The sequence below is a fragment of the Teleopsis dalmanni genome, chromosome 1, assembly GCF_002237135.1.
Source record: "Teleopsis dalmanni isolate 2A chromosome 1, ASM223713v2, whole genome shotgun sequence".
Classification (NCBI taxonomy): Eukaryota; Metazoa; Arthropoda; class Insecta; order Diptera; family Diopsidae; genus Teleopsis; species Teleopsis dalmanni.
This window is the reverse complement of record NC_051846.1, coordinates 219,787,010-219,799,279: the sequence shown is the minus strand read 5'-3', so window position 1 is coordinate 219,799,279 and position 12,270 is coordinate 219,787,010. Positions and strand designations below refer to the sequence as shown.

The following is a 12,270-nucleotide window of genomic DNA, read 5'->3' as shown; positions in this document are numbered from 1 at the left end:
CACAAAAAAAAAAAAAAATTCCAATAAAAATAGACGATATTTTACTATTAAAATTTGTGGGAAATAAAAAGTGCTTGAATAATGCATTAAAATGCCATTTGTATTATAATTTTGTTTAAGGAAAGTGTCTCATGTTATAAAAGGAACAATAGATCAAAACTGAAAGGTGTGTTTGTTTAATATAAATTCAGTTGCGAATTTCGTTAAATCGGACTCTCTCTCCATTACATTTTAACATCTTCACAAGATATAAAATAAATAAAATCTAAAATCGATGTTCCACCAGTTAAACTTATAACTACAGATGAGTTACGTGAATCATCATACAAAAGTATTGAATGTAACGGTAAATATTTAAGGTTGTATTGATTGCCAAACCTGATTTACCGCCAAATTAAGTATCATCGAATAGCCTAATATTACTGCTTTCAATGCTATCCAAAGTTCACATAGAACTATTGAAACGATTTATTCACGTCAAATAATCCCCCTTGTTACTAATTTTAGAAAATAAAAATATGATTTCTTTCCAGAAATTTGGATTTTGCAAAAGCTACTCATGCTTACAACAGAAAGTTAATCCTCTGACTATATCAAAATTATGATCTCTATAGCGACATTAACATTTTAACCGTTACTAAGGAAAATAATTAACGTCTATGTTTCCAATGAACAACTATACTTGACCTTTTGGGTATTTAAAAGCGGCACCTGTTAAGTATATACTGTATATGCAAATGCATTTACGTAACTTAATGTGTATTATACTAGTTGTGATTATATCAACAAATCTGTTTATTATCAAGAATCGTTTTAAAAATAAACAGCGCGAAGCTGGAAAACTGGAAAGACAGTTCGACTTTTTACACACCAAAATATTGACAGAAGTGGTGGTGAATGAGTAGATTTTTCTTGACACGTCAATTAAGAATATATATTTTTTTTTTTTTTTTTTTTTTTTTTAAAAACATATATTTATTTATTGCATCTTCTCTTAAAATGAGACTAACAATAAGTTGTAAAATCTTATAACTAATTACATAATGTTACAAATTTTTATTTTAACTATACATTGTATAAAATAAAATAAAATAAGTAAACCTTATATCACGAACCTCACTTAGATTAATAGGTTAAATTTCATTGGAGTGAATGTTAGGTGGTTTCTTAAGAAAGTGGTTCAACTTTAACAGATTACTAAAAAGAAAGGTGCGGTTTTTACTTCAAGCTGTTGAATATTAATTAACGGCTGGACGGTCAGCTCTTTTTAGGCGGGAAGCAATGGATAGAAGTGCGAGATTTCTTGCAAGGGATTAACATGCTCTGTCAGCCTTTTATTGTATTTTTTTCTTATATTGTCAAATTCAGCTTTAACTAGGGGAATTTGTAGATCTCGGTGTATACTTTCATTCCTAATATACCATGGGGCACCAGTGATAATTCTTATTATTTTTGACTGAGCTCTTTGTATAATTTCAATATTTGAAGCACTAGCATTGCCAAATAGCTGGAGACCATAAGTCCATATTGGTTTTATGATGCTGTTATACAAGAGTACTTTACACTCTAGGCACAGGGAAGATCTGCTGTTAATGAGCTAATGCAACTTAGAGGCTTGGAGCTTCATCTGAATTTTTTTGGCTTCAATCTGTTTGCGCTAAGTCAGTCGTCTGTCTAGGTGGATACCTAAGTACGTTATATTATCTGCTTGTGGTATGGGAATGTTGTTTAGTAAAATTGTTGGAGATGTACTCCGATTTAAGGTAAAAATGACGTGTCTACATTTTAGTTCGTTAATTTTAATTCGCCATTTTGACAACCATTTCTCCACCCGATATAAGTGAGATTGAAGTTGGTTTGAACCTAGCACAGCGTTTCTGTTTCGGCATAAAATTGCCGTATCATCGGCAAACGTTGTGGTGATAACTGAACTACTTATCGGGATATCAGATGTGTAAAGTACATACAATATAGGGCCAAGAACACTTCCTTGTGGAACGCCAGCTTCTATTGGGAAATTATTCGAAGTATATGATTTGCATTTCACTTTAAAGCTTCTATTATGCAGATACGATTCTAGAACTGAGTGGACATTTGCAGGTAATGAATAGCGTATCTTATATATGAGTCCATTATGCCATACTTTATCAAATGCTTGTTTAACATCGAGGAATACCGCGGAACAATGTTCTCTGAGCTCAAATGCGTGTCTTATTTCATTCGTTATACGATTCACTTGCTCAATAGTTCCATGTTTTTTCCTAAAACCAAACTGGTGGGACGGTATTAAGTTTTGAACGTCAAGGAACGGTTTTAGCATGGTTTTAGAAAGGCATGGCAGTAAGCTTATTGGCCTGTATGAAGAGGCAAGCGTGGGGTCTTTACCTGATTTATGAATCATGATAATCATGGATGTTTTCCACTCTGTTGGATAAAAGCCAAATTTAATTATGGCATTAAAAAGTCTTGTGATAAAATTTATGGCCAAAAGGGGTAAGTTTTTTATCATGATGGGTGAGATATTATCATATCCCGGTGCTTTTTTGCAATCTAACTTGTTTGTGCTAGTATTATAGAATAAATAACCAGGAATAGAAAAGAAATTTTTGTTAGTTAGATGTGTTTCTGAGCAAAGCATTACATCCACACTTTCTCGAGACATGAAATTTGTGAGTTCAAGTTTATGTTGGCTTAAGCCGTTTGCATTCCATGTACAAATTTTTAAAGTACTCATTATTTAGACAAAAATTTGCATTAATTGGCTTTGCATTTTAACTATCTCGTTAAGAGTAGTTTGCATGATTGACATGAACTGAGTTAAGCTCTGAGTGAGAGTGGAGATCATTATTTCCAAACTATTACTTTGAACTGGAGGGGCTTATTGCTTGTCAGATTTAACGACATTAGCAAATGAAACACCTCGTGTAACAGGCTTAAAAGTTAAAGGTTGAGGTACTTTAACTAATTTAATGGTGTTGCTTCTTGTAGGATTACGCAACGCTTCTTTCTGCAGAGCTAACCTGTGCTTCAGTTCTTTATAAATGGGACAGCCTCTGTAGTTTGCAGTGTGATTTCCACTGCAGTTGCTACATTTTTTGGAGTTGGTATCCTTTAATGCTTTTTTATCGCATTCGGAACTATGGTGAAGCTCGCCGCAAGCTACGCACACTGTACTAAGAGTGCTATATGACTTAGTATGGCCATACTCTTGGCAGTTTGTGCATTGCACCGGACCATTTCTTTTGTGGGGCTCCTCAACGCTAATTCTGCGGTGAAGTAAATACTGTAGGTTGTAGATGGGATGGCTCTCATCTTTTTTAAGCTTAGAAGCTTCCGGGTGAAGTTCAACTTTGAACATAGGTTGTGGGATTTTATCTTTGTTAACAATGTTTATAACTGTTATCTCAATGGGGTCTACATCTGATTCGATACCTTTAATTACGACAACAAGGCCCTTACTACTCTTTAGTTGGTATGTGTAGTAATTTTTTTGCTGTCTTCGAAATATTTGGTTATGACTCTAAAATTGTTTTCAGTGTCGATTTGGATTTTGGTTTCGTGTATATTGCCTCTAGTTATAGGAACAATATGAAAAGTATTATTTCCAATCAGACTTGCAAGGATTGTAACTAGGTTATTTGAGCTGCGTTCACGCAGGTAGATTGGAGACGGTTTAAAATTTTTGTTAATATGCTGATTAGCTTCTTCTGTAGTTTCAGCTAATTCACCAAATCTATTGCCAGAAAGAATGCTTGTAGTTGCACTATCTTTGATAGTTTTAGTTATTTTAGCACCTTTTGAATTGCTTTTTTGAGGACTAAGTTTGCGTTTCATATTTACATAGCGTTCCATGCCTGTTTGGACTTCGTTTTATTTTTTGGATTCGCTAAGTCGGAAAATGCAAGCGAAGCTGCTGAAGGTGCAATGTTTGACAAACTTTTGTCAGTTTGTGTAGTTTTCAGAGGCAACGTATTCGATGGGTCTATTACCAAATAAGCATTGCGTTAATTTAACTACTATTAAAATTAATTGATATTAAGTTAAATTAACTATATAAATATAAGTAAAATTAAATTAAATTAATATAAAGAAGAAAATAATAAAAATAAAAATGAAGATGAAGAAAAAAAAAAAATGAAAATATGTAAAATATTATACTTTATATTTTAATAATTAAACATATAAATAAAAACAAAAAGAGAAAAAAAGAATAATAATAATAATACTAAGAATAATAATAATACTAAGAATAATAATAATACTAAGAATAAATATCTTTAAATTCCAAAATCCACGTTAGCAAGTGTGTTTTTGATGTTTTTGTGTTTGATATTGGTGGTTGTGTGTTGTGATGAATTGCGACTTCAGTTACAGTTTTGAACACGTTTGTAATAAAATACTAGCTGTCTTATCCCATTTTTGTTTTGTTTATATACCTAAACCGCACTGATATTTTGTTTGAATGCTTGCTCACATTTTATTTTTTATTTTGAGCTTTAGAAAATAATTTGCGTCCTGTCAGCTATTTGAGTTTTTTTTTTTTTTTTTAAAGTGGCAAAAATCAAAAAATCGAAAAAGCGCCGCTTATTTTCAAATAATATTTTATGCACTTTTAACTTTTAGGAATTGTTTTTTTGTCCGAGAATTTTCTGTTTTTTATTTTTGTATTAATAAGAAAAGTAATTCTTTTAAAAGTGATTATTATTTACTTGTTTTTATACTGAAATTTAAATTTTTCCGAGACCGGCTTAAAAACACGTCCGCTCACTAGAAAGTTCGAAAGCAAACCAAACCATCATATATAACATTTAGATAATCGCGTAGAAATATATAGTTTTTATTGTAACAAAAATCAGTTAATATTGTAATTTTTCTTAAGTTATTATAAAATTTAGATAGGAAAAGTAAATATAAGAACAAATAGTTAGGTGAAAGCTAAAGAGAAATGAATGGTTGTTTCTTGCCGTTGGTGTCTCTCTCTATAATTTGTACTTATTCATTATATGATTTAGTCGTTAATAAACTGATTTCATAAAAAAACTGACGCTAAACCGGAGTTTTATTTAGTATTATTTTTTACATGGTACCAAAACCCGTGACGGTTGAATTCTAAAGATTTTTTTTTTCAACGAAAATTCTACCTGTCTGCAAGTTTAAAAAAAAAGTGGTTAAGAAAAAGCGTTCGATTTCTAAAAATATAAGAGTGTACTTAAATACCAATTTTGAAGGCAGTTAGCAGAGCATTATGTAGAACGTAGTTAACGAGAATATGTTATGTAACACAGTAGACCCATATTTGAAACAGGAAATACTGCAGAAGCCAGACTTGGCATCAAATGATTCAACTTTGAACGTTCATTTATGCCGCATAAGAAATGCGCATCAGAGACTGTTGAAAACAAATGAAATTATGCAAAGTAAAGCGGCTCAAGATCGAGCAGTCAGTGTAATTGCGAAAATTGAGTTTGAGTTAAAAAGATAAATAATAATTTTAATGAAGAAGTACTGCGCAACGAAAATCCATGAAATAATTGTTAACCGTGAATCTAATATAACATTAAAACCTCTTGTGCTTAAGAAATTAGATGAAAATTTGGAAAATTGGATTCCATTTTGGGAACAATTCAAGCGAATTACAAAGTAGGCAAATCTTCAAAATGTAACTATTTAAGAGACGCACTGGTAGGGAGAGCAGCGGAAGCGATAACGGGATTATTGTCGTCAGGGCGTTGTTATAACGTCGCCATATATATACTCTTAGAAGAGTTCAGTGATAGCGTCAAAATTGTGGACAAGTAAATACAAAAGCTGTTAAACATAAGAGCCATCAATTAGGCAAGCGACGTTAAGAATTTAAGAAATCTATATAACGAAATAAGAGCAACAATAAAATTCTTACCATCGCAGTACATCATCATGATGCACTACATCTTGTTAAAAGCCTTACCAGTGAGCATGAGAATAAATTTCTATAAAACTCAAAAAGGGAGTTCACACTCATACAATACAAGTCGTACAATACTAAACGAATTTGAGCTAGCCCAAGAGCAAGATTGCGATAATTTAGAAGATCTCTTGGAGTATATAAAAACTGATATTGAAGCATTAGGAAAAGCTCAAATAGCTGAAAGAAAAAATAAGAAATTCGAAGAAAAAATAATGTCGGAACATACAAGAGATACATCTGGTGGTTTGCATGCTAGTTTTAAAGCAAATCAAATTAAATGTGTGTTTTGCAAAAATCTCATGCTTTAAAAAATTGCAAAAAAATATGTCCGTTGAACATAGAAAAAAGATTCTTAAAGACGAAGGTAGATGTTTAGATGCACAAAAAAAATTACAATGCAAAATTCTGCAAAAATCAATAGTTAAAGTGTGCAATATGTAATGGTAGACATTTAACAATAATGTGTAAGAAAGAACTTAAGAGAAGAAATCAAGAGAAGGAGAGTTTTAGTGAAATCAACATAGTGAAACAAGCAATTGAAAATAAGAATATGATATCATTGCTGAATGCTATGAAAGCAGAAGATAATCAAATTTTCTTGCAAACAGTAAAGGCAATTATTCTAAACAAAAACAATAATAAAGAAGTTTTGTCGCGTTATATTATGGACAATAACAGTCAACGAACATATATAACTGAAAAGTTTGTCAACACTTTTAATTTGCCTGTAATCGGTCATGAAAAGTTTAAAATTTTAGGATTTGGTGATATACATAGATTTTTATGGTATGACAAAATGCCAAATATACATGCATAACTACCAAATATTATGGAAATGCGAATGACTAGAGTAACATTTGGAGTTACCTCTAGTTCTTTTTTGCTATCCGCAGTTATTCAGAAACATATTAAAATCATTTTATGTAGATGATTTGGTTGCCATGAAGTTGAAGAAACCAAGAAAATTTATTTTGAATCAAAGCAAATTATGAGCAATTGAGAAAGTGGAATTCAAACTGCATAGATATAAGAAAATGTTGTGCAAGCGATCAAGTACCGATTCAAAAAGTTTTGGGTATTAATTGGTATATTCTTGAAGATGATTTTAGAGTTGATCTGAGAAAAAAGCCGTTGAAACCATTGCCATATTAAAACCAACAAAAAGAATCGTGATGAAGGCTATGGCAAGAATATACGATCCATTGGGATTAATAGCATCCTTTACAGTGTGACTCAAAATTTTACTTCAAAGCATTTGGAAAGGGAAATATGCATAGGACGCGTCTTCTAATGACGAACTGTGTTGCGAATTTGGAGCACGAACTTAAAATATTAAGACAATTTAAAATTTCTCATTCTTTGTTGTCACGCTGAGAAAAGTTTTATTGAGATCCATATATTTGCTGATGCAAGCCCAAAGGCATATGGAGATGTGGCATATTTGACAACAGTGGCAGATGGGATTGTTTCAAACAAATTTATTTGTTCAAAAATCAGAGTAAGTCCAATTACAAAAAGCGGTAATGATGAACTTTCGCTCCCAAAGTTAGAGCAATGGTAAAAGCAATCCAGCTAATTTTAACTAGAGGTTGTACGGCCAAAAATTTGTTTAAAAATAATTTATGGAAAAATGGTCCAAATTGATTATCGGCAAAGGATATAAATTCTGTAAGCAACAAAAAACTGAATGATATTTTATTAATATTATCGAACCTGAATGAAAACATTGCTAATCAAAGTGAATCATTTGACGTAATAAACAAATATAGCAACATCAAGAAAATACAAACCAGCTGTCTTGCCTAATCTTTCTCGTCTCAGCAGGTTGGCAATAATTAGGGCCCATACAACAACTCTGTATGGAGATGTAAATGTAGTACGAGCATACATACGAAAGATATACTGGGTAATACAACGTCGTCAACTAATCAAAAATATAGTAGGTCAATGCATGGTATGTAAAAAGGTCAAAGGTAAAAGCGCTAATGAACAATGGTCTGTTTTGCCAATTGAACAAATTACAACAACAAGACCATCAAGAGGACTGGAATTGATTTTGCAAGATCATTATATATAAAAACTCTAAAAACACGAACAAGACAACAGAATACGTGCTTGTGATGTCTACATGGATAACAACCTTACTTTGAAGAAAATCTTACTATATCCACTCGAGATTTCTACAACTCGCTGATGTGAAAACTAATGAGAAATGAAGGGTGATTTCTTGCCGTTGGTGTAGAAACTGACGCTAAACCGAAGTTTTGTATAGTATTATTTTTTACAAGCTTTTCAAAAAAAAATGTTGCTTCATTTTATTACCTAAGTAAGTTCTTTGACAAGCCAATAATTGATAGAAAAAATGAGATTTTCAAATTGACAAAGTAACCAATTATATTTAATTGTTGAATTAATAATATATTATATGAATCACATTTTACATAATTTTATTATTTCGTATTTTTTAATGAAAAATCATTGTTAACTTTTCCTTCTTTTAATCAACCTTGTATTTTATGGAAATGACGAACCCTTTCACATAAAAATTACAAAAAAAGATGCACTTTGCGTCGCCATCCACTTGAATCCCCTCAATAAAATTTTTTACTTTGTAAATCTAAAAATGTTTTTGTTTTTAATCGATCATGGTTTGTCAAAGACATATTTAGATAATAAAATGACATGAGGTAAAATTTTTCTTTAAAAATCGTTTTTCATATTGACTTGTGAAAAATTATCATATTAACTGATATGTTTTGTTATAATAAAAACTATATATTCCTACAGAATAATGTTGTGTATGAAATATAGAAATACTTAAAAACTGTATTATATAAAAAAAATTGCAAATATTTATTTATTTGCCTTTTAATACCAATAAAATAAACACGAATTAACTGTCCGCAATAAAAGATATCTGCGTAATACCTAATATTAAATTATTAATATTAATATTAAAAATGCATCAATAAATTTATATACAATATCTTTATTTAAAAACACAAACAATGCAAATGCAAACAAAATTTTTTGCTTACACTTACAAAAAATAATGTCTAATTTTGTTAATTTATTAGTCACACTTAAAACAAGCGTCTATTTTTTTGCAATATGCTCACAAAACTTTTAAAGAGCAGAAATTAAAAACAGTAATTTTGAATCTAGACAATAAAATAGCAACATTGTAATTTACTTATAGAACAAAAAAATGGTTATATCCACTTTAAAAAAGTTACATAAAACTAACATTCAAATTTATACATACCTTTTCGTAAAATCGTATTGGAACATGTTTAAATGTTTCCTGTTCACTGTTAGCTTCCATAAGTCTTCTATTTATTGCCCAAAATTGATCAAATTTGTCATTAGTTAGTCCAAGCCAAAGTTGATTATGATCTTTTTTTTGCATCGTAGAAATTATTTGACCGCGATGTTTAAGAACATCAGCTTCTTTTAGACACGACATAAAATGCGCTTCTAATTCATCTCTATTAAAAATTTTTATATCTATCATATTTTTAATTAAATTTACTTTTACTTACCTAGTTGATAGTTTAACTAAAGTATCATTAGGACATTTAGAAAAATGTATGGTTACGTTCCATGGTTGATCGTCCTCATCAGAATGCAATGTATCAAACAAAACACCTAAGTTTGAACGAAAAAAACGAACTGAATAAAATTTAATTTACTATTTAAAACTAATTAAACTTAGATTTTTTCGGATTTATATTATTCAATAGTTGATAAAGAATGCATATGTGTATAAACATATTGTTTTTTATATTTGTTGTTTATGTACTTGGATTGCGAAAAAATTGTTGATTATTATTATACGAGAAAGGAAGATTATAGATTTTATTACTCAGTAAGAGACGATGTCGTAATAAATGTAAAGACTGTATAATCACTGGCCTAACATATTTGCGTTAGTGAGTCTACATTTTAAAATTGACATACTTTGATTTTTAACACTTACATTTTGCGTACGGACAAACAAAACAAATATTTCCAAACACTATTGATAATGATGATGAATATTTGGCAATATATGAAAGTGCTGTAGGTCAGCCATAACATTAACTTGACTAAATTATTTATTAAGGTTTGTAGTTATAATTTCTGTCTGTATCTGCCCCATTTACACTTTATTAGATTCTTTGCTTTTGATACATTAAAAATTATAATAGAACGATTGTAGAAAAAAAAATTGTTTTATCATCGACTCCGCGAATAGAATTGAGGAATAGTCTAATTTCTTGTTCTGAAGTTTAAAATTTGTTTAGCAAGTATATATAAAAAATGTTTTCCACAACAGTAGTTAAATTTGATAAAACGTGAACTTATAAATAATTATAATTTTTAAGTATATAAACCAAATTAGGTACGAAAAAACACAAGATTTCATTAAATTATTATAGAGAAAAATATCTTAAATTCATCATCATCATTAGTGGCGCAACGATCCTAGTTGAGTTTTGGCCTTCCTTTGAAAACTCCTACACGTATATCTGTCGTTTGCTATCATTCTCCAGTTTCTTCTACCAAGTTGTTGCGCTATTTGTTCCACATTATCTATCCAGCATAAAATCGGGCGCCTTCTTTTCCTTCTTCCTTCTGGAGCATATTGAATTTTTTTTTTTTGTTGGGTTACATATGGATTTGACATATTCCAGCCCGTTGTAATTGCTTTAGTTTTACTCTCTTTCTTATTGCTGGTTCTCATAGCTCTCTTTTTACTGACATTCGTCATTAAATCTCAGCCAATAGGTGCCGTCCCCTTCTCTAATTGGACCAAGTATGCGACGTATAATCTTGCGTTTGAAGATATCTACCTTTTCATCATATTTTGTCATAGTAATTTTGACTTTTTACTAATCATATTTGAATGTAGTGTTTTATTTAGACCATCATCATTTTTATAAATGAAAGAATATTACTGATCTAAACATTTGAAGGATTCAACTTGTTTGAAAGTGTTGTCACCTATTTAAATAAGGTGATTTGCGGATTGACGATTACTTAAGTATTTCGTGTTTTCTTTATTTATTTTTAAGCCCACCGCTTTAGCGGTGCTGTAGCTTTCGCTTAGTGTTGGTATGTTTCATGCTTATGTATATATCATTAGCAAAAGCATAAATTTGCGTGTTTTTGTTTTATATCGAACCCAAAGTTGCAACATTTGTTTTTCCCGCTACATATTCAAGCGCCAAGTTGAACAAGGTTGGCGCTTGTACATCTTCTTAATGTATGCGCCTGACCGTATTAAACAGTTCTCAAATAGCTGACCATTTATCTTGACACATGATGTACTACTTATTATTGCCATCTCGGTTAAGGTTATAAGTTTGTGCGGTATATGGAAATACCCTTATATTTGTAACAGTGCCTCTCTGTCTGTTGAGTTAAATGTTTGTTTGAAATCGATGAAAAGCTGGTATAAATCTCTGCTGTGTTTCTTTGAATTTTCAATATATTGCCTGATGGCGAAAATTTGGTTATTTGTTGATTCCGCTTGCGGTATATGGAAATACCCTAATATTTGCCACAGTGCATCTCTGTCTATTGAGTTAAAGGCTTGTTTGAAATCGATCAAAAGCTGGTATATATCTCCGCTGTATTCCTTTAACTTAACAATATATTGCCTAATGGCGAAAATTTGGTCAGTTGTTGATCCTGCTTGATAGTTGTCGAAGACCTGAAGACGCGTATTAACAATTAATCCATTTACCTTGTATGCTACGCTTAACAGGGTGATGCCTATATAGTAACTGCCTTTTAGTTCACTCCATTTTCTGTGTATCGGTATACTAATACCTTTATACTAATCTATCAGCATAGTTTCCTGCTGCCAAATATCCCTGATGAGCCTATGTAAACTTTTAACATGCTGTCTTCTTCCGCACTTTATCTTCAGTTCTGATCTCATCAGCTCTACCTGCTTTGTTATTCCTAAGCTTCTTTATATGTGCACTAACTTCTTCTTCTGACGGTTCATTTACGTTCACATCTGTTGTGAAGACTTTTTCAATTTGATCTTCTGTACATTAGCTAGCAACTGGGTTTAGCAGTTGCACAATATATCTTTGTCACCTACTTAGGACTACAGGAATTTCATGTAAAATATCTCTATTTTCGTCTTTACATGATGGAATAGATGGGTTAAAGAAAGTAGAAATCAGTATTAATTCAGTATACAATTTACTGATGTCATTTAATTGTTTAGATGTTTCGACATATTCTTACATCTTCTCAAGGAGCATCATATTTTTTTGTTTTAAATAAATTGTGTGCCTTCTTTTGAGCATTAAATTAATGAAATT

General features: G+C 30.9%; 1 protein-coding gene across 1 annotated transcript; it reads right to left on the bottom strand.

Moving 5' to 3' along the window:
- Nucleotides 1–9,159: 9,159 nt before the first annotated feature.
- Nucleotides 9,160–10,803, bottom strand: LOC119667380 (autophagy protein 5-like). The gene is made up of 4 exons (XM_038076670.1): nt 10,692–10,803; nt 9,490–9,595; nt 9,213–9,435; nt 9,160–9,168 (listed from the first exon to the last, which is right to left on the bottom strand). The coding sequence occupies exons 1-4, from the start codon at nt 10,801–10,803 to the stop codon at nt 9,160–9,162; spliced, it is 450 nt and encodes a 149-aa protein (XP_037932598.1).
- Nucleotides 10,804–12,270: the final 1,467 nt, after the last annotated feature.

Excerpts from the sequence above, each read along its gene's own strand:
- LOC119667380 (XM_038076670.1), bottom strand. The coding sequence starts at position 10,803 with ATGACAAAATATGATGAAAAGGTAGATATCTTCAAACGCAAGATTATA. Across the intron at positions 9,596-10,691 it reads GCTGAGATTTAATGACGAAT|GTGTTTTGTTTGATACATTG; the intron begins GTCAGTAAAAAG and ends GTTCAAACTTAG. Across the intron at positions 9,436-9,489 it reads TTAGTTAAACTATCAACTAG|AGATGAATTAGAAGCGCATT; the intron begins GTAAGTAAAAGT and ends AATTTTTAATAG.